This window comes from Engraulis encrasicolus, chromosome 9, assembly GCF_034702125.1.
Source record: "Engraulis encrasicolus isolate BLACKSEA-1 chromosome 9, IST_EnEncr_1.0, whole genome shotgun sequence".
Lineage (NCBI taxonomy): Eukaryota > Metazoa > Chordata > Actinopteri > Clupeiformes > Engraulidae > Engraulis > Engraulis encrasicolus.
Window position 1 is genome coordinate 23,428,599 of NC_085865.1, and position 27,865 is coordinate 23,456,463.

The 27,865-nt window shown below is 42.6% G+C and overlaps 1 protein-coding gene and 1 long non-coding RNA gene across 4 annotated transcripts; one reads left to right on the forward strand and one right to left on the reverse strand.

Annotated features, from left to right (window-relative positions):
* Positions 1 to 267: 267 nt before the first annotated feature.
* Positions 268 to 21,589, reverse strand: LOC134455616 (very-long-chain enoyl-CoA reductase-like). Of its 3 annotated transcripts, none has more exons than XM_063206791.1 (13): positions 15,041 to 15,637; positions 13,244 to 13,294; positions 12,947 to 12,998; positions 12,480 to 12,524; positions 5,881 to 5,984; positions 5,518 to 5,633; positions 4,519 to 4,624; positions 3,876 to 3,948; positions 3,301 to 3,344; positions 3,063 to 3,120; positions 2,723 to 2,811; positions 1,773 to 1,818; positions 268 to 1,141 (listed from the first exon to the last, which is right to left on the reverse strand). In XM_063206791.1, the coding sequence occupies exons 1-13, from the start codon at positions 15,350 to 15,352 to the stop codon at positions 1,014 to 1,016; spliced, it is 1,224 nt and encodes a 407-aa protein (XP_063062861.1). In that variant the 5' UTR covers positions 15,353 to 15,637; the 3' UTR covers positions 268 to 1,013. The 3 variants fall into 3 exon arrangements, with proteins under 3 accessions (XP_063062861.1, XP_063062863.1, XP_063062862.1); XM_063206793.1 differs by lacking the exon at positions 15,041 to 15,637 and adding an exon at positions 21,479 to 21,589 and having other exon boundaries at positions 269 to 1,141; XM_063206792.1 differs by lacking the exon at positions 15,041 to 15,637 and adding an exon at positions 21,479 to 21,589 and having other exon boundaries at positions 269 to 1,141; positions 2,723 to 2,835.
* Positions 8,923 to 10,645, forward strand: LOC134455618 (uncharacterized). Its single transcript, XR_010036134.1, has 3 exons — positions 8,923 to 9,334; positions 9,538 to 9,630; positions 10,374 to 10,645. It is a non-coding gene; the product is annotated as an uncharacterized LOC134455618 (long non-coding RNA).
* Positions 21,590 to 27,865: the final 6,276 nt, after the last annotated feature.

The window sequence follows — 27,865 nt, forward strand, 5'->3', positions numbered from 1 at the left end:
TGGTGCAGTGCAGTGTCGATCTAACTTTTAACGTACATAAGGTCACAAGTGGTGTACTGTACCTGCTAAGCTGTCAAGTAACCTCAGATGGTGGCATAGGTGACATTTCTTTTACGGTCCTCTGTAGCTGGGTGAGGTTTATTAAAGGGAAAATGCCTGATACCACTGGTAAAAGCGCTTCACACACAAACCCTTCACACACACACACACACACACACACACACACACACACACACACACACACACACACACACACACACACACACACACACACACACACACACACACACACACACACACACACACACACACACACACACACACACAAAGTTTTAAAGTTCTATGTATTTTTTCATTATATTGTAAGGATTTGTAAAAATTCACCAATTTTTCTAATTCAGGATGTCATATAAAAAAAGTCCTGAGGGCTTTGTTCAAAAGTTAGAATACCTTAATTTCCCCCTTTCCCACATTATTTCATGCCCCATGATTCTAAAATAGAGACTGTAGTTTTGAAAAAAATATAGTTCCAACAGCAAAGCTCTTCAGTTTCAGTTTCAGGATGCGAGTCAAAAAATGCAAAATCCACTTAGTCTCTATTCTCTCTCTCAGTGATTACACCACCCAGAGAGTCTACATAAATGCCACACACTAAGTAACACAGGTCCATTGTCAGAGCAGCTGTTTCCCCTGTTTTCTCGAAGTAAAGCTGCAGAATGCATGGGTGTTCAGTTCCATCTTTTGAAAAGCGCCATGTGGCTTTGTGGACCACCTGCAGCCATTTCCTCGCTGTCTGTCAACCTGTGCGGCAGCTCCTGGGAGACCGCCGGGGCGTTTTGATGGACCCAGCTGCGGCAATTGCTGAACTTCCTGTTGAAGACGAAACCGCTGGGATGTCAATCAAAAGTTGGTAGAGGTTGCTCTGGGAGTCCCTGTTCTGTCTTTCTTGCCTCCACTGCATCTCTCAACTGCTTTTATGTCTTTTTCTCTTGGTCTCTGTTTTTTTTTTTCCCTCATAGGATGAGAGGCAGGATTGGCATCCGTAGGTTGGGGTAGTCCTTAAACTCGCGGGTGTAGGTTTTGTGTTTGCCCTTTGCCCAGATGGTCATTTGGATGAAGCCCAGAAATGCAAACAGGGCCACTACGGACACAAGAGAAGGGTTATATACAGATGAACAAACATCATTCTTCATCAGTGCCATTCGATTCAATTCCATGCTTTGTAATGACTGCAATCTAAAACTTATAACGAATGAGCTTTTGGTGAATAATTGTGCATTCTAAAGCCCAATTTCTACTAAGCAGCACAGTACAGTTCAGTGGTAATAATAATTTAGAATTCATTCCCAAATAACCCTACCGAACCTAATTGAACTGAAATGAAATGAACTGTACTGTATTGCACGGCAGGATAACGTTACTAAATTTGTGTCATAAGTCAATGTGCAGAGGACACCATTTTTTATTTTATTGCCAAGAGGATTTTGAAGGCAGTCTAAGGTCTTAGTTTATACGTATGTGGATATTTTAACAAACACATTTTTATCTGTTCATTATATTTTTATCCTGTTTACACAACATGTAGATAAAAGAACATTTTAACAGGTGGGTTTTTTTGTTCTTTTTTGTTTTTTTAAATCTAATTTAGGGATGTAGGACTTATATGTACTTATGTGAACTCATAATGTTGGGCCCAAAAGATGCATTTGCAAATTACGACAATGTCCATGTTTGTGCAAACAGGGTCTGTCAGAGTGGTTAAGACCACTTACCTGGGACACATTGAGTCATGATGGAGAAGCTAACCCAAGCTCCAACCTGAAGAAAAACGATCACACCACACAACAGGTCATTACACAGACAAGCATTTTCAATGATTATTACTATATTGCCCTGAATAGGCCTATACAGCAAGACATCCCTGAATGTAAGACGACAACCCCCCACCCTCTAACCCCTTTCTGTCGAAGAGATGAAAAACCTTGTTTTATATTCAGGCCAATGCAGTACAAAGATACAACGGTGTTAAGTTGTCACAGGTATAGAAATACAAAGTAAAAAACACAATGATATTTTAGTTGTCCGTTCATAGGCCTACTGTAGGTTTGTTGGAAAACCAATAGAGCTGCGCACTGCATTGAAAATATACATTATGTTACATTACTTAATTTACATACACTGCAATGTTTTATTTTGTTAATGTTTAATGGCAATCCGTCTTGAAGTTATGCTTTGGTCCTTCTTTGATAGGACTGTGCGAGAAAGTGAAAGGAAAGTACAGGGGGAGAGAGAGATGGGTCAGTATAGTTTGAATCTAACCCGGATCTCCGGATCCATGGCATGACACAAACGCTGAACCATGGCACCCTTGTTTTATGGCATTCTTGTAAATCAGGTAAGGGATAACGACCAATGACGTGATCGGTTCGATGAAGTTAATGGCGTGCAATGGCACGTTGGACGTGCATAGGCTCTCCGTTTGGAATGCTGACAGTGTGATTATTTAATTTTCGTTAGATAATGTGCATGATTCCTACAACGTTATCCCTTAGATAACGGTATTCCAAAGGAAGATTCTATGCATGTCTAAGTTAGACGATTGACTGGTTTCATGAAATGAATGGTCACCATATCAGCCAATCAGAAAAGACAATTCTGTTGTGAAAGGAGATAATGTGTTTATAACCTGTGTTAGAAAATGCACTATAGTGCCATCCCTTACCTCATACGTGTAGTTGGGGCAGGACACAAAGAAGAAAAGCCAAGTGAAGGGGTTCTTGGTCGGGCTGGGAAACTTTCTGATCTTGGGCCCTATCCAACCAAAGCAACCATAAACTATAAGAAAAAGACATGGCAGGAGCTAATGAAGTGTGTTTTAAAGACAGTATGTATACTGTAACATGCTGAACATGCAGCATCTGGTAATATTTAAAGGTGTCAGCTAAATTGTGTGTAATAAAGACAGAACATTAGGATAAGAGCCAATACAGCACTCGTGCATGCAAATCTCTGCCCAGTAGCCCAGTGTCATACAGTGGACATGCATGCCGTAGCTCTCTGACCTTCTCCTCTGAGGTTATTCAAGGTCAAATGGATGGAGAAATTCCCGGCTTCACACAGCTGTAATACATTTCAACAACATCCATAATTAATGCACTGAAGCCATACATTCATAAATTAACTGAATTCATTTTGCTCCATGTTCCTGTTAAATGTGCCAGAAGCACATTAATAAAGATAACGCATAAAATTAAATAATTAAAAAAATATCAAAGAACATTATGCAGGTACTATACTTACTATAAACACCAAGAGTGAATAGTTAACTTGCATCTCTCCATATGCTGTGAAACACAAATCATGATACTGTGTTATTCAATGAGATCTCATGTCAGTTAAGATGAATCAGTATAGGATTAGGTTAAAGCCTGCATATCCATCCCGTCTGATCCGGGAGCAAGAAAAAAAAAATGGTAACACTTTATTTTAGGGATACATCTATTAGCACTAATACATACAATGTGCCTGTATAAGTAACTTATGAGGCATGTACAAAGCAAAATCAAACATTTGTTAGGCATGTATTCGCAAATGTCTTGTTCATGCACAATAAGGGATTTATTACCAATGTAACCTTAGTAAGGACCTAGTAGACCCTAGCGTTTGCTTAGTACATGCCTTACAAGTTACTTATGCAGGCATTAACATTGTATGTATTAGTGCTAATAGATGTATCCCTAAAATAAAGTGTTACCAAAAAAAATAACTAGGAGTTTACTGCTCCCCCTTTTATAAATATTTTACGTAACGCTTCGGGTGAAAACCCCTTCTTCAGACGAATCAATACTATGTGTGTAATGTGCTGGTAGACTTACATGGAGGTGTGTAGAGAGGGTGGTTGATGTAATACGCCAACCAGGCAGCAAAGCCCCAATAATAGGCACAATTCTGCCGAGAAAAGAAGCAGACGGTAGAAAGTAAGGGTAAACTGAGAAAGAATAATGGACTGCCAAGTATGGGAGAAAAGAGTGACACTTTGATGGATAAACTATAAGAGAATGACACATGAACTGAGTATGTCAGTGGCTCTCATTGTTCAGTCTCACAGTCTGTGGAGTATAGACTCTGGTGCCTCATCTACATCAGTTTACATGTACTCTCTATTCAAAGTTTTTGTTTCTCAGCGCATGTAAAGGGAACTCCCCTGTCACTGTATTTGATTCCTGTTGTGAATGAGTTGAGTGAGTTGTTGAGGGTTGGTATTGACTAAGACATGCCCCCAAGAGACTGATATGATTAAGACATGCCCCCATGTGACCCCAGCTGCCAACAGCCCCCCCTCCACACAAACGCATGCACACACACACACACACACACACACACACACACACACACACACACACACACACACACACACACACACACACACACACACACACACACACACACAAAAACGCTTGTGCGTGCGGTGTGCTGCGTGTCGCGCTCGCCCCCAAAGCTGTACGGTGCGGTACGTACCCTGGCTATTGTCCTCAGTGGCATGGTGCCGTGAGAGAAACGATGCACAAATATAGTTTCAATTAACCTCTTGATGTAGTGGAAGGAGTGACAAGCACAGGCCAGACTGTGAAGAGAGGAGAGAAGAGGAGAGGGGAGGAAAGGAGAGGAGAGGAGAGGAGAGGAGAGAAGAGAAGAGAAGAGAAGAGAAGAGAAGAGAAGAGAAGAGAAGAGAAGAGGAGGAGGGACAGAGGAGAGAGGGAGAGGAGGGATGTAAGAATAGATGTTAAAAAAACAGCAGAGGAGCCATGGAAAAAATGACAACGCAGACAGACAGAATAAGAAAATGAGATGACATTTGACCCTCCTGAAGATGAGGACAAAGAGCAGCATAGAGTCTGGGTGATGAGGTTAAATGAGGATGGACGGCTTAATAAAAGATGACAGAGTTCAGTGCGAGAGGGCAGTTGTGTAAGTGTGTAGAGAGTAGAGAGATGTGCCCATGTTAGTACAGAAACATTGACAGGAAATTAAGGTTTCTATTAGAATGTAGATACTAAGGTATATCTACACATGCAGCACTGTGAGTGCGTCATATAAACAACTAGAAATGCACTCAGAGAGTGCAGACCTCCACCAAGGGAGCTGTTTGACATTTGACTATGTTACACCCTTTTTTTCTAGTCTTTCTGTCTTGTTTTTGTGGAGTTAGAAACTGTATCCCGCAATGGTGAAGAATCTTTTTTCAATAAAATCCTTAATCAGATCACCACCAAAATGTAATCACTTGTTCCTTTTTTCGTGTCCAACTCCACAAAATTTAATCAAAATCCGTTCATAACTTTTTGAGTTATCCTGCTGACAGACAGACAAACAAACAGACAAACAAACCAACGCGACCTTGGCGGAGGTAATTATACCCACCTGTACACACGCCGTACTGCATACCAATCTACTCATATTTTACATACATGTACTGTATATATCCATGTGTACAGGTATGTGTCACTGTGTACGTACCTGACCACGGGATATGGGCTGGCCGTGAAGGCAAACTTGTCCGTGTAGATGTAGGGCACGCGGAAGTAGAAGAGGAGGTAGATGAGGAGAGGCCCCATGTACTCAGCCAAGAACACCTGAGGTACCAAAAAACATCAGAGGAACATCTTGTCACCAAGCTAGGCAGGCAGCCGCCAGTCGTTTGATTTGTGATGGTGGCAGGGACGTAGCAGCAAATTGTGGGCCCTTTGTGCAATCAGCTCCAATGGACCGCACAGAACAATATTACAATAGATTATAATCACTATTGTATAATCATTACGGTCATTAATGGTGATTATCACTTTTGAACTTTGAATGACTTTCCCAACTGCAGATCCTCACCATCGTCCATCCTAGCTGGGGGCCCAGGTCTCTGAAGTACATGGTTGCCGTGGTACCAACCGGAAGGTTCTGGAGCACGTCTTCATCTCTGAGGGCTTTACCCTCTGCAGGCAACAACACATAAAGACCACACGGAAAGGTCAACAGGAGCTTTTAATATGATAGAATTATGGATTCTCTTCCATTTGGACTGGGCTTTTCGTGCCTATGGCCTTTTCCGAAATGCCATTCATATTAATACAGTGTGCTGCTATTCACATTCTTGGTAAGGCTCTACAAAAAAGGACTGTTGATTGAATAGGGTTTTTTTTCTTTTTGTTTGAAAATCAAGGTGACCTCTTTTCTATCCACATTCAGAGATGGAGCGAGAGAAAAAAGAAACAATCAATTTCCATCTGCTCTCCGCTGCCGTCATTAACCCACTTTTTAAGGCCGTGGTCTCTAGAAATTTCCTCAGGGTGATAAAACCGTCCTGCAAAACCCTGAAGAGGCAGGCGCAGCCGGAAGAGCAGCATCAGGTGATGCTGACAACTTGTCAGGCTAAGTGGTTTTAATGAACCATAAAAATGACACATTTTATGCATACTGTATGTAAAAAATGGTTACACTGTATTTCAGGGTGCACATATTAGCAAAAATAATTGCCTGTATAAATTACTTAAAAGACATACACTGTAAAAAGAGAGACTGCAGTTCATTAATATTTAAGCATTTATGATAGAAAGATAAAACCCTGAAAAAATGGGTTTGTGCATTTTTGAATGGAATTGAGTAAAATTAATCATTTTCCAGCAATAATTCACTACATTTTACACACTTTTGAGCAAATAAAATTTGCTCTGAATACCAGAGTATTTATTACTTGGTTTAAATGAATTAAGTCAATGATATGGTGTAAGTAGTAGATTTTACTAGAATCGTATCTTAAGAACTTTGATTTTATTCATTGAGAAGAAGCTGTTTCAATGACAACTGCATTTCCGGCGCAGCCAGCAGAGGAGAAGTCGCTGCACATGGTCATGGACTGTTCACGTTTTGGACTTCTGTAAAGGTAATGAACTGGTTTCATTATTATTTTGTCAACATCTTAAGTTTGCAATTCGATGTAGGTGTACAGTCGAATATCATTCCGGTCTCTCGCGTAATACAACTACTTGGTCTATTTGTAGGTAGGCATGCTGTCCAAAGCAACAACAATTCCCATTTTTAGCCGTGTGTTCAGTTCTAGACAAGTTCAAGAGCTGGTTTGAAGCTAGAAACGAAAATGTGTGTGAATTACATTAAGTTTCTCGGCTTTTCATCGCCAGTGCCTCTTTTTGATTAGGCTAACTGCACAGTTACGTAACTTTTTAGTCCAGTGTAGCAGGCTAGGTACATTAATCTGCAAAGACTTTTTTTTTCTATCGAACTCGCTTTCACTGAACAGCTCGTGTTGGAAAGGCCAGGGTTTTGTGCATGTGCCCCTGCCGTGATTCTCATTAATATTCATGATTCACGTGCACAGTGAGTGGCAGGTAGATTATTCATGTTCCTGGGCACGAGTTGGTAAGTCCTTTAGTTGAGTCGATGCCGCTTGCTGTTGAAGTCCTGCTGAAGTTTCCTTTATCCTATGTGCGTAAATGACCAAAATGTAAGTAATCCTGACGAAATATTGAATATCTAGCCTTTTTTCCCTGTGTATGTGATGTGTGAGATGATAGATAGAAGTTTTAGAGATCGTTTTTTGTCTACTCATTTCCAGCTAAGTTACCTTGAGTTTAGCTTGACTTTACTGCAGATTTACGGTGCTATTTGCTTCCTATGTATGCGTGGAGTCATTTCGAGTGCAGTGTGTCATAAATCTGCCCTTTATTAGACATTGTAGGCTTATAATCTTGATGCAGAAGTTCGTTGGATTTTGTATTCATTTAAAGTGAAGATGCTGGAACTTCCCATAACTGTCAGCAACCTGTTTTACCGCTCGTTGCCTAATAGATGACGATCTTCCTCCATATTTGTCATGTGTCCTGTATCTCTGAGTTAGTGCACCAGTATAGTTTTAACTGGAAGATATTTTCCTGTCCCCTTTTTTCCTTGTAGACCACACACACACACACATGCCTTTGTTACCTTCATAATGTAAATAATTGGAAACCTACTGAAGAATATTTTATTTGGAATTGCATTCAATTGTACCCTGGTGCTTTGCTGTGCTGCATTCATTGTATTACCTTATATTGAAGAAAAGGCCAGTGAATTCCTTTTATTCCACATGTCCATACACCAAGGAGACGCGCACGTATTTTCCAATTTTCCTAATACAGTCCACCCATTAGTTACTGAGCTATGCCCGTTGTAATAGCTCGTGCCTAGCTGGATCAATGCCGCATGAAGAGCGACATGCTTTGTTTTGTCAGCGAACACACATGGTGGTGGCTAATGTCTCTAGATTCAGCTCTCAGTCAGATGGAGTAGCAGCACTGTAGACCAAACAAGAACATTGCTTGTGTGGTTGTGCATCAAAGGAAAACGTTAAATGCAAAATTCCAAATTGCATAGGCATGAACCCATTCAACTGTGCATACAAAATGTTAATGTGTAGAGTAAAATGGTGCAGGTTAAGGGCATTAAAGATCCATTTTGCCAAATTAATTGAACAGGCTAATGGCTAAAAAGGAATAAAAAAAAGGTTTTTGAAAGTTGAATTTGTGTTGAAATAATGTTCAGAATATCCTCATGCACTTAGTACACTATCACAGAGTAATTTAATCATCTGATGCAAGTCCTTATCTTGTCCCCTCCCCCTTCTCCCTTCTTTTTCTAGCTGTTCGTGCAAGAGCATTTTTAAGTGAACTTGGTGCACGCATCACAGGGACCCAAGTGGTTGAACAGTACAGAAAACAGTGAGTTTTGAGTACAAAATGTAAAATTCAAAATTTTGTGCAGAGTAAAGGTGTGAAACCTCCATATTTTTTTTAAAAAAAAGGCTTCACTTATCTGCAGACGGGCTGAACTTGGGCTGGGCATTAGCTTGGCATTAGCTTAGCGTGATGGAAGCCCAAGACAACATTTTTTGGAGATATTAACACATTAAAGGCTGACTTAAAGGGCAAAATGACTTATTTTGAGGCATTGCTTAAAACGGTAGTTTCATGTTTTGATATGTCTGTGATGGTATGTTATAGAGCTTGTCTCTTTCTAACCCATGCACAATTTATTATAGGATATTCTGGTGCCTTTTGAAATGGCTTAATGCAAAACTATGGTTTTGAACTGTGTATGTGTTTCATGTTTTAATGATGTTCACTTACTGCCCTCATATGTCTAGATAATACAAGGTGTGGACCTAAGATCTGATGTGTGGGTCTCTCTTGTGTTTTCTTCTTTCTCTAGTTGTTTGAGCAGTGAAAGTGTGATTCAAAGCAGATGATTTTAACAGCACCACGAGACAAACAGTTCAGCGGCACAGAGAACAGTAAGTTGTGCATTCAAAGTGTCAATGTAGATATTAAGATGATGCAAAGTAAGGGCATTGAAGGACCATGGTGCAGTTGAATGGAATGGGCAAATGTAAAAATGAAGGTTGAAATGTTCATTTGTTTTCTACATGTGCTTAAAAATGCAATGTTAAGGTCTCATATCTGATGCATGGGTATGTGTATCCTTTTCTTTCTCTAGGTGTTCATGCAAGATCCTTTGTAAGTGAACTTGGCGCACGTGGCATTCAACACAGCTGAGTGGGATACCAAGCATAAAACGGCACAGAAAATAGTGAGTTTTGTTTCCAAAACTTTAAATTAAAAAAGGTAAAGGAGTAAATTTTTTATTTTTTATTTTTTTCCTAATATGCCAACTCCCGGCCTCCATTGCTCCCTTGCTCTCTCTTTCTCTCACTTTCTCCAATATGCAACCTTTCTTCCTTCACTTGTGCTTGTGGCCTCGCCCCGCCTCCTGGCCCCTCCGTGGTTACTCTCACTCACTCTTTGTCTCTGTATGTCTGTCTCACACCACACACCCGCACTGTCTAGTCTTCTGTCTGTCTGTCTGTCTGTCTGTCTGTCTCTCTCTCTCTCTCTCTCTCTCTCTCTCTCTCTCTCTCTCTCTCTCTCTCTCTCTCTCTCTCTCTCTCGTGCACATGCATTATGTTTCTCTCCTTACGCCCACACACACACTCTAGTTTTCACTGTCTCTGTGTCTTATCTCTTCACATCTCTCATGTACTCTTTCCCTCACTCTATAGCTCTGTCTTGATTAAATACTGTGTGAGGAATGGCTGCTGTAGGATGTGAGGCTGAAAAACTGATAACTGGCCCGCTAGTTTTGGACAATTGAAAATAAGTGCTCCTAACTATTTCAAAAATAATCCACAATCAAATAAGGAAGTGTCACATGGAAACAGATTGTGTAGAGAGTGATGTATTAAATTGTAATCACAGGATGCTCAGCTAAGGCCTTTTGTTTGACTGATCAGATGATAAATAAGACTTTAATATTTAATGTTCTTGTTATTTCAGGACGCTGATGAAGAACGGATGTCCGAGGACCTTGCTGCTCAAAAAATGAAGATCTACAGCATCATGTCCAGCTCAGCAGAGGGGCCGAGCGATGTTGGTGTCGTCATTGAGGGAGTGAAAGTTCTCACCACTCTGGGTACCTTTGCCAGGGCTTGCTGCATGCTCCTCGGGCTGACTTATGCACTAAATCTGGCCTACCCTAAGGAGCTCAGATATACATTTGAAATCTTCCAGAAGCTCCTTCTGGAGCTGGACTGTTCGAAGCAGTCCCCAAAGCTGCGCACTTTGAAGAGTAAGTTGTTGGACTAAGGAAATGCCGAACTGGACACTTGAGCTGAGGCGATGCAATGGACACTTGACTTCAGTTTTTCAGAACTTAATGACTTAAAGATTTACCTTTTAATTTCTCCAAACACTACTTTTTCAAGCAGGTTGACACGCACAAAAAAGTCAAATGTGTTATGCCATCATCGGTTGATTTGTTGATATCTGATGTGTCTGTAGATGTGTTTGAAGCTGTGAACGAAGCATTAAGTTATATCTACTGTGCCGTTAGCAAACTTATGCTAAGACCGTGCGATGGACACTTGAGCTGAGACAGTGCAATGGACACTTGAGCTGAGGCAGTGCAATGGACACTTGAGCTGAGGCAGTGCAATGGACACTTGAGCTGAGGCAGTGCGATGGACAGTGCAATGGACACTTGAGCTGAGACAGTGCAATGGACACTTGAGCTGAGGCAGTGCGATGGACAGTGCAATGGACACTTGAGCTGAGACAGTGCAATGGACACTTGAGCTGAAGCAGTGCGATGGACAGTGCAATGGACACTTGAGCTGAAGCAGTGCGATGGACAGTGCAATGGACACTTGAGCTGAGACAGTGCGATGCACACTTGAGCTGAGACAGTGCGATGCACACTTGAGCTGAGACAGTGCAATGGACACTTGAGCTGAGGCAGTGCAATGGACACTTACGCTTCTTCTAGAGTTCTTTAGTTCTTTATTAGAGATGCTCTGATGCCTCCTCTTACAGGTCTTGCTTGCTCAAACTCTGTTTCTCTCGCTCGCTTGCACGCTCGCACACTATCGCTCACACACACACACACACACTCACACGTTTGTGTAATTGCAGGTACACAGTGAGGTCATTACTTCTTCATTAGAGCCTTTCAGGTGACTCCTTACACAGACCTCGCTCACTCTCTCGCGCACACACAAGATTGTGCATGCCTGTGAACTTCAGTTTTTTTTTTGTTTTTTCTTTTTTTTTCTTTACATAAACATTGCACACGGTGCATTCCTCTAAAACTTGTTTGTATTTTGTGTGCACAAATGAATATGCTTTTGTTTTTTTTTCTGTTGAGCAACCCATTTTAGTGTTGCTAAATTGAAGTGGGAAAGACAAATAAATGTTATCTAATTTCCTACTACTTTTGTGCATGGTAGTCTCCTTTAGCAAATAAAACTAGCAAATATAATGTAAATAATATGAGGAGAAAGTAGTAAATATTATTTAAATTAACTTTGGTAAGTTGCACATTTAAATTGAGTTTTTCATAATAAATATATATTTTTAAAATTTACTCATTAGTTTTAAGCAGTATAAGCTGTCATTTATAGAGTAAATAAAACACACATCTATAGTGTCTTCTATTAGCCGGTATATATTATTATCACGTAAATTTAAGTGATATTTCTCAATTAATTTTAATCAATATTGTAGTCATAAAATATAATCAATTATATCACGTGTCACTTTCTTGCCACAATATTATTGAGTAAACCCTCTTCAAATTTTTTACAGTGTATGTTAAGCAAAATAGATAATTTGTCAAGTTTGTATTCACAAATTTCTTGTTCATTGCCACCAAGTCCTAATAAGTATGTAATAGAGACGGAAGGTGGCGCAACGGAATCTAATGCCCATAAATGAATTAGTAATTGGTGGTTGATATGCTGCCTTGAATATGCTTCTTGGATAATCCACTAAAAACAAAAAACAAAACAAAAATCCATGAAATAGTGGAACTGTTTGTCGTGCCGCCCTGACGTGTGCTACTGCTGAAATGTCACACTGACCCATGTATTTATGTGGGAGACTTACTGGGGTCCAGCTTCAGTGCCTGTCTGGACGGGTACCATTTCGGGTCTGCATGGGGGAGAGTGATGGACAGAGGCAGATTAGTCAGACTGGTCAATACACATCTCCCGCTGTCAGAGCCCATGAGCAAGCCCCCGGCACCACAAAGCCACCAATCAATGTTGGGGGAAAAAAGAATGTCACCTCTGCAATCAATGATCTACTTTTCAATATGGTGACACGGTGGACAGGCACAGGACACATACACATACACATAAACACACCCTTTACCAGGGCCATGCAGGTTCTGTCATTAATGTGCGCATACACATTGATGCACACATAAACACATGTGCACACACGCATGTACACACGCAGGCACGCATACAGACACACACTGTTAAATACACATTTTAATACACATGTTTTAATACACAATTTAAATACACATTTTAATACACATGTTTTAAAGAAATTTACATTGGGCTTACATGACTTGTGAAAGAGACTCTTTACTTCTCCTATGGTTGAGTGTGGATCAACCTGCAAGAAGACAAATGAACACACATACATAAATGACCAGCTGTTGTATTACACAAGCAAGCATACAATATCAGCACTGACTTTATACTGTATTTCTCGACTGCAGCACGATTGCTCCTTGCAGGGTCTGGGAAATCTCTGTTAATCTCCCACACATTAACACCCGGGAAGTTGCATGGTAGTATATGACCGCATGGACTATAAGTGGCTCCTACTGTGTTAAGACTGCCATACGGTAACTTTACCTTGTCCATAAAGCACAGTTGCTGTTTGGTCCTAGCATCCAAAATTTCCACCTGAAAGTACAGATAAGGAGTCAGACATGCATGTATGGAATGCTGGAATGCTATGATGCAGATATAGTATATTTCATGGCCATAAATATTACGATCATGATGACTTGACTGTTTCATTCCACCATTGTAAATCAGAGGTACTTGGCAAAGCTACCATATGTAATCTAAACCGAAGAGGCTAGAGCGGAGCTCCCATTTCATGACACACAGCCAGACAGACAGACACACACGCACACGCACATACATGTACACACACACACACAGACGCACACACTTGCCCACACACACACACATGCCCACACACACACACACACACACACACGCACGCACACACACACACACACACACACACACACTAACACCACTTGTCGTTTACTGTATGCCTCAGTAGTAACAGGTGCTTGACTAGGGCCTGATGATGACTGGCCTACACTAGCTCCTTACTCCACAGGGTTCATACATAGGATAATCGGCTGTTTTAATTCAACACTGTTCTGAGCATTTTAGTCACATTCAATATGTTGGGTTATTTTAGTGTTGAATGTTCAATTCAATCTCATTCTCTTTTAGGACATAAATAGGTGTACATTGTTTATTCAGCACTCAGAGATCAAAGGTAAAGGGACCATATGTGTGCCGGCCCCGAACATTTGTGTTAATTTCAGAGTGGGCCGCAAGTTGGAAAAGGTTGGGAACCCCTGGTCTATCGCGTTTGTGCATGAAAAGCCTTTGCGTCTTGACTCGTGCTCCACAACGCCCTGTGACACAAAGTACAGTGCATTGTGAGAGTATACACGGGTTCTAAATTTTGACTGCACGGAACTAGCTGCGCACAACTCAACCTCTGATTGTTGGGAACCGCTGTTGGTCAAAAAATTAGCTCACATGGTTGTTGCCAGTGTCTTGCCCCTCCTCACAACATCGTGTTTACAAACACGGTGAAACCATCCATAAACCATTATGCTGACTATAAGCAAATAGTCATGCATATCTCTACTACTGGCAATGCCTCTTGCTCCTCATTCAAACTACGTCATTCATACTTCATACCATATAGCATATAAGATGGAATGACCTTATTGAATTTGTTCGCTGAATGTCCCTAAAGCACCCCTGGATATTATTATTACCCTCCCTTAAATATCCTCTCTCTTTTGGATGTTGAATCTTGTGCATTTGCAGGGAACTGCTAATTTCCTACGGAATGAATGAACGAACAAACAAATGAATGGATGAATGATTCTTTAATGACCACAAAACAAGGTGGAATTGTTTCAGTACATACAACATTGTACAGGTTCCAACATACATCTGACAGAAACACTAGAGACACAAACTGTTATACACAGATCAGTGATTATGAAAAACATTTAGTGTATGACAGTCAAACATACAGACAGCAAACATTTTCCAGACTCCGTGGCCAAGCTTTTTATCTGCAGGAACTCACGAGGTTTATGGCAGTTGGAATGAAACTGATTTTGAAACAGGTTGTTTTGTTGTGCCTTCCAGAGGACAGAAGCTGAAATGTATATTGTGCAATGTGAGTGCGGCCTGAGACGATTTTGCAGGTTCTGCATGCTCTCCTTTTGTGATGTAGTGACTCCAAGGATGGGAGAGGATAACCAATTGTAGATGCCATGTAGTTTCTTACAGGAGAGTGTAGACAGACAGACCATGATGGATGAGATGTGCATACTTTCAACAAACGGCTGTGTGAAAACGAAACAGGAGATTAGGTCTTACTCTGAACCTCTTGAGCTGTCGGAGATGGAGAAGCTTTTGCTGGGCTTTCTTATGGATGTAGGCTGCGTTCATTTTCCATTTTAGGAGTTTGGATGCCTCAGAGATGGAGTCGGGTTCACCTTGGATGTACACAGGAATTCTGGGCGATGGATGGCGTCTGTGGTCAACAATGAGCTCCATTGGTTTTGATGTATTGAGTAGAAGGTTCTCTGTTCTCCACGTTACTGTTTTGTTGAACTGTGAGCGGTATTCAGATCCTTGGTTGATGCTGGTGTGTCTTATGGTGGTTGAGTCATCTGCACGCTTGTTCATGTTGACAAATATACGTATAGTATGTTTTGAGCTGGTTAGTGAAGAGGAAGAACCGTCTGTACTGAGGGACAGGGAGGATATTGTGTACTCTTCCCCATGAAATGATCAAACTGTAATACCCTGTAGGAAAACAAAGGTTTAAAATGGCATACTATACGTACGTAGCACAAGTAACACCCCTTTACAAAATGCAATTGCAAATCGAAAGCTCACCTCGATGTTTCAACCAAATGTTGGCTATACTGTCATGAAAATGTAATAGACATTTTTGTGTACCCTTAATGATCCAAGTGTCCTGACAGGTTTTTTTTTTTTACAAGGTGGCATCTACCTTAAAAATGTAACGAAATGATGGTTCACAATCAAAAAAGTAAGTAACCTATATAATGGTCAAACTTTTGAAAATTTAATTTGATAACTTTTCACCATGCTTCCACAGTGTTAAAATGTACCATATATCCTCTAGTGCTTGTGGCTGTTTAAGGGCAACATAATTGTGCAGAGAGAGAGAGAGAGAGTCATTTCGTTCAATAGTCATTTCTTCAGTAATAATTGCATGCTTGTTCCCCACTGGACAGACTTGAGTGAAAAACAATGATTGTGTTGTGTCAGTCTGTGAAATGCAGTTTAAAAATCCTGTAGACTCTGAGTGAAGGCTCCAGAAGTGTATACCTCTAAATCCTATCTGTCCTCTTCTTGTCAAGGCCCAGCCGTGTCAGACTGTTTGGCAGTCTGTTTATCCCCCTCTAGTATATCCATCCCTCTCCCCTCTCTTGGAGACTCATTCCTGCTCAGGCCTGTCACAACCAGCCAAGCAAACTAGGCAATTGCCTAGTGCAAGGAGGCCCTCTGGCAATGCCAGGTTATATACTGTTTTGTATTCAAATGACAGGAAAAACAACTTTGTGATTGAAGCGAAACCTCCCTAAACAGTCCAATAGTTTGCCGAGAAAAACGAGCCCCCAAGTCCCTCTTTGCCAAAGGCTCTCTAACACCTTGAGACAGCCCTACCTTTTTATCCCCCTCTAGTATGTGCATCCATCTCTCCTCTCTTGGCCCCACCTCCTTAGCTTACATCCTCCTGTTCCATCCATTCATTCATGTCCCCACACATACACAGGCTCAGCATGAGAGGTGTGTGACTGCCGAGGCAAGACTAGCCCTCTAATCCTCTTACATAGTCAGTCACGACCCTTACAAGGAGGAGGCGGAGTAGTCACTTCAAGCATCAGCTGCCACTCAAGACTGGTATTGATCAGAGCGGAGTTGGAGGAGGATTAGGAGGAGGAGGAGGAGAAGAAGGAGGGGAGGAGGAGGAGGAGTAGGAAGGGGAGGAAGGGGAAGGTCCTCGGCTCTGCCTGCCAGCTGGTCGTCCATGACACGTCCGGCTGTTCCTCAGCACGCTGAAGGATTTGTTTATTTCCCTGCCCATTAGCTGTCACTCAGTCTTCCCCCTACAGAGCCTCCCTCCCACCCTTCCATTGTATTGATATCCACTGAGGGCCAATCATTGAGCTCCTCAATCAGGGAAGCTGGTAAGGGGCTGACAAAGGGATCAGTTGCCCCGGGCCCAAGGAGAGAGGGACCCCAGAAATTGGCTTTTCATTACATTGTATTAGATGGGGGCCCTTTCTGATGACTGCCCTGGGCCCAGCAAAAGCTGTCAGCGCCCCTGTCCTCAGTGCTTGCTTTTTGTCTTGCATCTCGCTTGCAGACGACTAGAGGATACTATCCAGCTGTGATGCAGCTCTTTTTTTAATCTTAATTAATTAGATCATGTCAAGCGGTGTGATCTACAGCACATGCATGCCACGAAAAAGAAGGAGAAGGAGAAGAAGAAGAAAAGGTGGAGGAGGAGGAGGAGGAGGAGCGGAGGAGAGGAAGATGGTCAGGGTAGTAATTTGCCCTGAAAGCACTCAGTGGAGCGTGCTGCTCAGCAGAGCTGTCACCCCTTTAAATTGCTCTTTTTACTGGACGCCGTAATAACCCCCTAATGGATACCTGAAGATTTGCTGAATGCACAGCACCCGGCCGGGCCGGCACAGAGAAATACCCACAATGTGGACAATACAGTATGGCCATATATGCACTCTCTGCTCCCGCATTCAAAGGTTCTGGAAACCATATTCTTGAACCCCTGGCACTGTCCTATTTGCCGAATGCCAGGCCCGTCTGAGAAATACCATGTGGACAAGATGAAACACTCAATCCCCTACTCTCCAATCTCATTTAAAAACCATCTCTTGAACCTTTGGCACCGTCCACCATACCTGCCCTGTGTGCCATGCTGCCGTGCTGTGCACTCTAATTGCGATCCTGCTTACACAAACAGCATCTTGGCCAAAGGGCTCATTAATCCGTTTCCGTCTGCTTATCATAATGAAGGTCAGTGAACTCAGAAGGTTTCACTTTTTAATCATTCGTGTCATGGACCCGCATCGACGCTCACCATGTCACTTGCTATGGCCCTTGCGATACGACTGATGTTTCAAAGAGATTAAGAGGGCCTTTATTCTACCTGCTAATTATTCGTGTCACTGAATGTGCCCTTGTGTGATGCTACTAGTGGTTTGTTAAGAGTGAGGTTAAGAGGGTCTTCGTTCTACCTGATGATCAGACGATGATCAGGCATGGGGGGGTTGTTGGAAGTCTACACATGCTGCTGTGACACGGTGGCCTTTGCTCCATACAATAGGTTCAAAAGCCGTTTTGTCCCAGCTGCAATTACTTTGCTAAACAATGTAAAATAAATGTATTTGTAAAAATGCTCTTTGCACTTTAGCTGCACCAGGAGTGTGGTGTCACTTCTGCCATGGTGCCCCACCCCCCCTCCACCGTGTATATGTTGTATGTGTATTCTTTCAGTCAAATGTCAAACATTTTTATTTATTTCCTTGTGAAGCCTACATGTGTTTTTTAGACTCCATGTTTATGTGTCATGTGTCTTGTGGTTCTGATGTAAGGACAGCCATCTTCTCTTTTATACTGCAAACCCAGTTTACCTTCGGGTACCAATAAAGTTGAACTGAACTGAACTGAACTGATACTGGAAGTCCTTAATGTAATTTGATGAAAATGATCTCAGCTTTATCCTCGTTACTGTGCTACTAGGGGTGTGTAAAATACGTCATCTGATACAATGGCCTTGGATCTTGTCTAATAAGCATTCCTACATAATAATGTCATTTGCTGCACATTACCTCTAGTTTTTATCTTTATTGTTTGGATAAAGCCCCCCTGCATAATACCTATTCCACTTCAAGCACATTTGATGTGATGACATTTTGGTCCTAGATCGTCATTAGCTTATTTTGCGAGTCCTTTATCTTTTCCCTGGATTTTAACATAGTTACTCTACTTTACATGTAGACCTAGTGCAAAATTAAAAATGGGATGGAACTCCTTTAGTGGCCAGAGGCATAATGCGCTTCAATCCTGTTGGAGCTGAGTTTACTGTAACTGAAGTTCTGAGCAATTGTTATGCCACACAGAGACTACCACCATAGTAAATCCCAAATACATACAGTAGGCACTCTCAGGGCCGCTGACAGCGTTTTCTGGGCCCAGGACAAAGTCATCTGAAAGGCCCCCCCCTCTCATTATATAAGATGCAATGGGACCAAATTCTGGGTCCCTCTACTCCCTGGACTTGGTACCACAGACCTGCTTGCCCCCCCTTGCAGCAGGCCTGGACACTCTACATAGAGTACAATACATTGTGCAAGCTGCTACGTTTTCAATAAACACAGTAGATATGCCCTCTTACTCCTATGAACATACACCATTTGGCACTACTCTACACTGCAGCTCAGCTTGGAGTCAACAGAAATGTTCGTAATTGTTTTATAGGCCTGTTGCTAAGTTGCATTCTGCTCTCTGCCATATAACAGCAGTGCACTGTGGGGTTAGCGCCAGCGCCCTGTCAGTGTGCCTTACTGTGATAACTGGAGTCTTTAGCTGTTCTATTATGTAAAAGGCACCTCTTTGCAAATGCATGCATTTTAATATAGACCAACGCTTGGTAATATCACAGAGAGGAACTGAGATCAAGCCTCTGAGGTTATCGTTAATCATAGCTGATGAAAGAGAGATGGAGATGGTGTTGAGAAGAGAAGAGAAGAGAAGAGAAGAGAAGAGAAGAGAAGAGAAGAAGAGAAAAGACAGAGGGAGGCGAGAGAGAGAGAGAGAGAGAGAGAGAGAGAGAGAGAGAGAGAGAGAGAGAGAGAGAGAGAGAGAGAGAGAGAGAGAGAGAGAGAGAGAAGGAAGGAACGAGAGAGGGTTGTTGAGACAGGGAAAGAGTGAGAGAGAGAGAGAAAGTGCTTCCGTATCCCCTATGTAGACAAAGGCCCAGACAGTAAATCAGGTCTTTTTTGCCAGCTGGCCAAAGTCATCAATAAAAAGCACTCAGCTGATTTCCGAGCGCTCCCGTTTGACAGCTCGCCCTAAATCTGCCCCGAGTTACCCCCCGGCACAGTAAATACACATGTAATGATGAAGGATGGACAGGGCCATAGCTTTCCGTAGTTCACAGCAAAAATGTCTCAGATAGACTCATTCACATTAAGCAGGTAGCCTTAAAACTTACTTCCCCTTTTCCGCAATGGCCGTTTTATCACTGATACGTTACAGAACATTATCTGCCATTTGCACAGAAGTAAGTGGCAACAGAAAGCACAAACAGGTTGAATATGTGAACACTGCAGTTGGAACAATTTAATTATGTAAAATTGCATTAATATTAAAGGACTTTACAAATGTACATATACTATAATTATCTACTGTCATATAATAGAATACCTTTACCATTTCATATTTATTGATATTTTATATATTTACATCCATTTAATATTTAATATATTTTTTTAGTGGTACGTCATAAGAATTTCCTGTGCAAGCATGTAAGTCAACCACAGCGTGCCTGTGTGGTAAGCCCCTTTACATCTGGTGCTGAATTTCACTTAGCACATGTCAACAAGCAATAAACAGTAAGACCAATGCAAAATACAGGCCTCAGTCACCGATTTCAATGGTTACTGAAAAACTTGTGAACTCACAAAAGTAGTTGTGCACGGGACAGTGGAGAATGGCCAAAAACAGCTTCGTTTGGCAGAATTGAGGTCAGCAATTGAGGTCAACAGGATGGTTTGAGATAAAGTTTCAGTAAGTTTTACGATGTTGACAAGTAGAATACCATTCGCCGTCATCAGAGAACATTGCTGGACTGGTAATCTGGCAAACAGGGCATTTTCCTGGTGGGCCGACAGTTCCCATGGACTGACAATGTTGTTTTTTGTTTGTTTGTTTTTAAGGGTTGTTCCACAAGTTAGTTGGGGTGGCCCATTTGTGCATCCTCAATAAACACAGTGTTCTGAGTCAAGCAGGATATCGTACAAAATGACTTGTATGTGTGAGGGGCCTGATTAAGCCAAAACAATACCTGGTTGTGTTTTGGTCTCAGTCCAGCCCTGGACATGTGGTTCCAGTGGGGAGCTACCAGAAGGCAGCTCTCTAACTCCTCTTGAGTTTCACACACTAATAATAAGATTTTAGCGCTTTCGTAATGAGGTCGACAGCAGACTGAAAAGATTTTTCAAAGTGTGAGCCAATACATTGTAATCCCCTGCCACTTTTAACTTTTCAAATCACTCTGAATTGTCCCTACAGCATGTGTGTGTACTTGGATGACATGATAACACTTCATTGTAACACTTCACCTGAGGTAGTTTGAAGTATTACGGTTTGTATGGTGGCTCTTCCCTTGGCAATGGTACCATAACGTTTTTGGTCATATTGATGAAAGAGAAAACAATCCAAGATAATTTCAAGACATTAAAAAAGGAATGAAAAGAGTATTGTTGCAAGAGCATTCAGCTGCTTTGACCAGCATTCAAAAAGTATCCACAACCTCCAAACTTTTAACTCAAGAAGAACTTGTGAAAAATGTGTACCTCTGATGAATTCCCTATTCAACAACAGGATAAAAAGTTGTAGTAGGCCTACTTCTACATTGTTATTCATTTGACATTTCAGAAAATGCATTTTAAAAACTCAGCTAAATCACTGCACTGCTAATATGGCTTCAATAACTTGTCACATCAAATTCAAATGTTAATAGTAAGGTCTTACCTCAAAATATATAGTTCTGCTGCTCATCTTAATGTTTGAGTTTCTTCTTCTTCTGTGTCAGAGTTGTTAATCCTCCTAGCGTTCTCCCTTGGTCTGGTCTTGCCTTCCCAGCCCCAGACAGATTCACTGATCATCTCCCATCCCACACTACCCCACACCTCTCCCTCCCTACCTCCCTCTCACACTCTCCCTCCCTCCCTCCCCTTCTCTCTTTCTCTCACTTTATGTATCGCACTGTTTCACAAATCACCTCCCCTCCCTCCCTCCCTCCCTCATCTAGAGCTTATCTTTCTCATTTTGCTTCTTCCTTCTCCTCCTCCTCCTCCTCCTCCTCCTCCTCACTCTCCTCTTTCTCCTCCTTCCTCTATTCTGAATCCATTATTCCATCCCTCATCTTCTCTGCTGCTAATGCCTGTCTTCATAATATCTCGAATATCTGATGACCTTTCCATGTCCATCACTACCATTCCCTACCATTTCTTTCAGTTCACCACTGATCTCTCTCTCTCTCTCTCTCTCTCTCTCTCTCTCTCTCTCGCTCTCTCTCTCTCGCTCTCTCTCGCTCTCTCTCTGTCTCTATCTCTGTCTCTCTCTCTCTGTCTCTCTCTCTCTCTCTCTCTCTCTCTCTCTCTCTCTCTCTCTCGAAATCTGACTCCGTCTCTGGGGACCTCTCACTCTGCTTGGTATATGGGAGCGGCGGGAAGCCCTCTGTTGGTCAAACCGCAAAAATAGAAAACAGCGACTGACTTATGGCCAGGAATCTGCTGTGATACACATAAAACATGCAGGGAGGCATGCCACAAGCCACAACACACTCACAGCACACACATACACATGCCTGTACACACACACACACACACACACACACACACACACACACACACACACACACACACACACACACACACACACACACACACACACACACACACACACACACACACACACACACACACACACACACACACACACACACACACAGACAAATGCATGCATATCATATGTACACACACAAATGCACGCACACACACACACGCACACACACACCTTTGACACACATACATTTGACACACATTGACTCACTGATACACACATTTGACCCCTTGCCAAGGCCACGCATGTTCTATCATCAGCAGAACTGGATCCATGTGGGAGCTTACAGCTGGTCTCTTGCCTTGCGAAGGCTAGAAAATCATGCACCACATAGCATTCAGCATGCATACAGTACGCTACCTCTCAAGCATTCTGACAGGCCAAAAGTCGCACTGCATTTTCTTCAAAGTTGCGAAGACCGTAATGCATAATTTTACTTACACTTCAACATGAGTAGTATTTCCTATAGTGGGTCAGTGAAGCATGACTGTTTAATTATTTTTCAATTGGGTTTTCAGAGGTAGAGCAACACTGCCTCTTTTCGGTTTCACAACTTTATTTTTGGCCTGCTGATGTTTCGGCTTAATACCATAAAGAAGCAGTGCTGTGCTCTTCCTCTACAAACTGAAACCTATAATACTTTGAAAAGCACAACACACTGCAAGGTGTGCGGGCACTTGCGAATCAGTGAGATATGAGACCAGAGCTGTGGTATTGGACAACCAGGCACTACTGTTTTGCTGTGACATTACTTGTTATGTGAGTCGTGCATTATTGTCAGAGTGTTACTGTTAACTTCTATTCGCTGATTGGCTCTCGAAACGGGCGGAATATTGTATCCCTTATGCGCTGGAGGTCAAAGGAATTGAGTGGAGAGCATGAACCCTCATGCCTCTGACAGTAAAAGATAGACTGTTAAGCCCACTCTCCAAATACACAACATTCATTGTATCCTGTGCATTCTAAATGGTCCATGACCCCATAACCACTGTCCAAAATTAATTTAACACTATTTTTTAAATAGCCTATTTGCAAAGTAACAGTGGACATCAAAATAACAATATGTGTGACACGTTAGGAGACAGCACCAACAAATTGTTTCTCGTGGCCTATGATTTTAATTAGCTGTACCTTGAACTGTAGGCTAATTTTTTTCATGTGGAAATAAACTGCTAAAAATATTGCACACTTTAAACATGACGTAAACTACCGTATTAGTAAACCTTTAACATTTTATTATAAGTCACTCATGGGTAAGCAGTTAGGGCATCAGACTTGTAGCCCAAAGGTTGCCGGTACGACTCCCGATCGGCCAGGTTGGTGGGGGGAGTAATTAACCAGTGCTCTCCCCCATCCTCCTCCATGACTGAGGTACCCTGAGCATGGTACCATCTCGTGGCACTGCTCCCTTTTGGGCGCCAATGGGGGCTCCCCCTTGCACTTGGGATTTGGAGTTTCCCAGTTGGGCTTTCACTTCACTTCCACTTCATAATACGAATGTTCTTCTCTCATTTAGGTGATTTGCTTACGAATGACTTTAATTAGTATCTTTTTGTGGAAACAGGATCAGAAAGTCTTGGTCTTGAGATAAAGTAATTGGATTTGGATATATAATTAGTGTGTGCCGGTTTTCACAGCATATTTTTTTTGAGTGACACTCTAAGTGTCTCCTGTCACCATAAGTACATAATGTTCATGGAAATGGATGGTCTGCTTTGGGTGTCGTCTTGACACTTTGCCTGAGGGAGACGTGATGAAAGACAAATTTGTCATAATGTGGTGATTCGTTTTAGCCATGACAGCTTTGAGATCTGTTGCAGGAAGAGGCTTACGTTTTTGAAGTTTTTGTGTGTTTCAATGAGGAGGAAGACTTATATTCATCAACATTTTTCTGACATGCCCACTGCTGCCCACTGTTATGTGTGTGTTCAGGAACAGATTATGACTCCATGGGCCCCTGGGCCAAGCAAAAAGAAGACCCCCCCTCCCCCCTTCAAGGAATTTTGAGGTTCCGGGGTTTAGTGAAGATGCTAATGAGCCTTTGTTGTTTTGGGTTCAAGGATTTGTCCATGAAAATATGGTTGTTAAACGGGCCATTTTAGTACAACATGAGATCATACTGTAAATATAGACCAATAATGAAGTGGGTTTTTTTTATAGTGCAGAGGCTTGGGCTTCAGGGCCCCCTTGGCTCTTGGGGCCCTGTGCCTGGGCCTTGGCCTGGTAGGTCATGCAGAAATCTGTCATTGTGTGTGTTATGACTTCCCCTTTGTTCATTGATTGGCCAGCACACTTCACAATTTTGAGATGGGCAGAACAGAGGCAATTGTGTAAAAGAAATTAAGCGGACACTAGGTTGGTGACGCTAGCCTGACTAACAACCTGCTACCACATCATTCAAAATCACCTGCCACACTTGTTCATGTTCAGTCAAGATCGGTGATTCCTTCATGTCCATTAGTAAATGGATGGAACAACTAATGTGTTATTGGTTGCGGTGGCTGTGGTTTCAAAAGGGGAGTTGCCCATCATTGGAAATTACATTACATTACTTACATTTATCAGACACTTTTATCCAAAGGACGAGGACATCAATCATACAATCATAGCATACAGTACTTGCAGATGCAAAGTGCACAGGAAATGTACAGAACAATACGTGCAAATGCCAAGTAGGCTTAGTGTGTGTGTGTGTGTGTGTGTGTGTGTGTGTGTGTGTGTGTGTGTGTGTGTGTGTGTGTGTGCGTGCGTGCGTGCGTGCGTGCGTGCGTGTGTGTGTGTGTGTGTGTGTGTGTGTGTGTGTGTGCGTGTGTGCGTGTGTGCGTGCGTGCGTGTGTGCGTGCGTGTGTGTGTGTGTGTGTGTGTGTGTGTGTGTGTGTGTGTGTGTGTGTGTGTGTGTGTGTTTCATTTCAAGTACATAATGACCAGAGGAAGGTGCACTGCCAGACAGGACAACATCAGATGCTGAGATCATTGCAGATATCATATCCAGGGCAGCCGCAGCCAAAGGGGGACAAAGGGGTATGTTGTCCCGGGCCCAGGGAGAGAGGGGGCCCAGAATTAGGTCCTCATTACTTTTTGTGTATTGCATGGGGGGCCCTTTCAGATGACTTTGTCCTGGGCCAGGGCAATGCTGCCAGCGGCCCTGATCATATCCACACATATCAAGATGAATCTAGTTGATGTGTGTCCCACAGCTGTGGCAATGCAAATGTATTCACCACTGCTTGTTCTGCTAATCATATTCATCTTTTTTGGTGCAGTGTTTCCTACCTGTTGTTTTGCCCTTGCGTGTTATTGTGGCTTTCACCTGCCGAGAGAGAGAGAGAGAGAGAGAGAGAGAGAGAGAGAGAGAGAGAGAGAGAGAGAGAGAGAGAGAGACAGAGAGACAGAGAGAGAGAGAGAACGTTGAAATAAGAGATTGAAATATGCTTTGCTACTAAATGAGGCACCAAGCATTTCCCTTTCCTGTGTGAAGAAGGTGCTTTGCACGCGGCCCCCTGATAAAAAGGGGAAGAGTACAAACACTGAATGAAATAATCATCGCTAAATAAACTCTCTAACTGAACTAAAGCAATGTGAAGCATTGTGATGCACCCTGCCAGTAAATTCTTCTCTTCTATCTTTGGAGGACGACTATTGTTTAGTCGATGATTAAAATCACTTGCTGAGCTGTCGTCTGCGAGTGTGACTGTGCCGCTGATGACACTGATTGGAATGATGGGAGAGCGTGAGAGGAAGATGAGTGGCTGATGACTTTTCATCTGAGCTCACGCTGAAATATAGTCGACAAAGAGAAACCTGGTGTCGTTTTCACAGCTGTTGCGTTGCGAGAGGTGTTTTTCTCATGGGTACGCACCATCTCACCTCACCTCACCTGTCAAAGGCAGCTCAAGCATATCAAGGGGTGCAGTGAACCCAGAAAAAGAACACAATGAAATGAAATTTGAATTCAAAAGCATACTCTGTACTTTGGTTTCATTGTCTTTCTGTCTCTATCCTACTCTTTTTTTTCATTCAGACTCTCATTCTCACTCTCTCATTCTTTTCCCTCTTTCTGTCTGTCTGCCTCTGTCTTTGCCTACCTTGCATGTCTACCTGCATGTCTGTCTGTCTGTTTGCCTGTCTGCCTGTCTGTCTGTCTGTATGTCTGCCTCTCTCTCTCTCTCTCTCTCTCTCTCTCTCTCTCTCTCTCTCTCTCTCTCTCTCTCTCTCTCTCTCTCTCTCTCTCTCTGTCTCTGACTCTCACTCCCTTACTCTTTGCATTACACCTTAATCACAGTGTCAGTGCATAAGCCATTACTGTCAGTTTGTACGGTGGTGCATGAAGGCAGTAGAGCACATCTGACGGTTGAGCAAGGGTATTTGAGTCTGCTTTTCGACACCACCTGGGGGGTTGATAGCTACAGTACGCCATTGCCTGCCCATTGATTGTCCATGCCCACACAGCAAGAGATGTCTGCAAGGGAGCGATGGAGGAACCCTGCTGGCTGGCTGCTGCTGCTCCATCAGCTGCACTGGGCCTCTGCTGACCTCTGCAGGAGAGGGAGATAATTGCATCTCATGGGGGCATGCTGGTGGTAAGAGGCTGGCGCTGACCGAGTCAACACGGGAGCAAGGGGAGCAAAACCTTTTGGAACGTGCAGGCATGCACACACGCACACACCCACACACAAACACACACACACACACAGACACAGATTAGACTGTTCAAAAGGTAAGGTCAGACACACACGCACACATGCACACACACACACACACACACACACACACACACACACACACACACACACACACACACACACACACACACACACACACACACACACACACACACACACACACACACACACACACACACACACACACACACACACACACACACACACACACACACACACACACACATGTGCATGCACGCAGGCAGACAGAGAGAGAGAGAGAAAGAGAGAGAGAAACAAACTACTATTAACTGAATATATCTGTTTAAATTGTATACCTGGCAGGTGTAAACCCTCTTACACGTGCAGAGTCTATTCATCTATTCAACTAAGCAATGCACTACATTATTATTTCTTTTCATTGAACAAAAGATACAAGAGCCTGATCTACTGTATGACTCAGGCTGATTGGACGAGAGGGATGAGATATACAATGCATTTATGTAGACTACTCACCTGTCACTTTTTCCAGACTGAAGAGTAAAAGAGTTCCTGCACGAATTACTAAACATAATCATTAACACTTCACTTCCACACCAGCCTCATTAGGGATCAGGGTGGTAATAATAGTCAGTCTCTCAAAGTACCTGAGAGAAGAGAGGGAAGGTCAGGTGTGCATGCAGGGAAGCTGACGAGGGGGACAAAGGGGTCATTTGCCCCCGGCTCAGCTTGGGGCCAGATTTGGATCCCTATTACGTTGTATGCATAGGGTGTGGGGCTTTTCAGATGACTTTGTCCTGGGCCTGGCCAAAGCTGTCAGAGGCCCTGCATGTATGCATGTATGCATGTGCTC

Coding starts and splice junctions, on each gene's coding strand:
- LOC134455616 (XM_063206791.1), bottom strand. CDS start 15,352: ATGAACAAGCGTGCAGATGACTCAACCACCATAAGACACACCAGCATC. Junction 13,295..15,040: donor GACAGCTCAAGAGGTTCAGA/GTAAGACCTAAT, acceptor CTGTACTTTCAG/GTGGAAATTTTGGATGCTAG. Junction 3,949..4,518: donor CACTGAGGACAATAGCCAGG/GTACGTACCGCA, acceptor TTTTCTCGGCAG/AATTGTGCCTATTATTGGGG.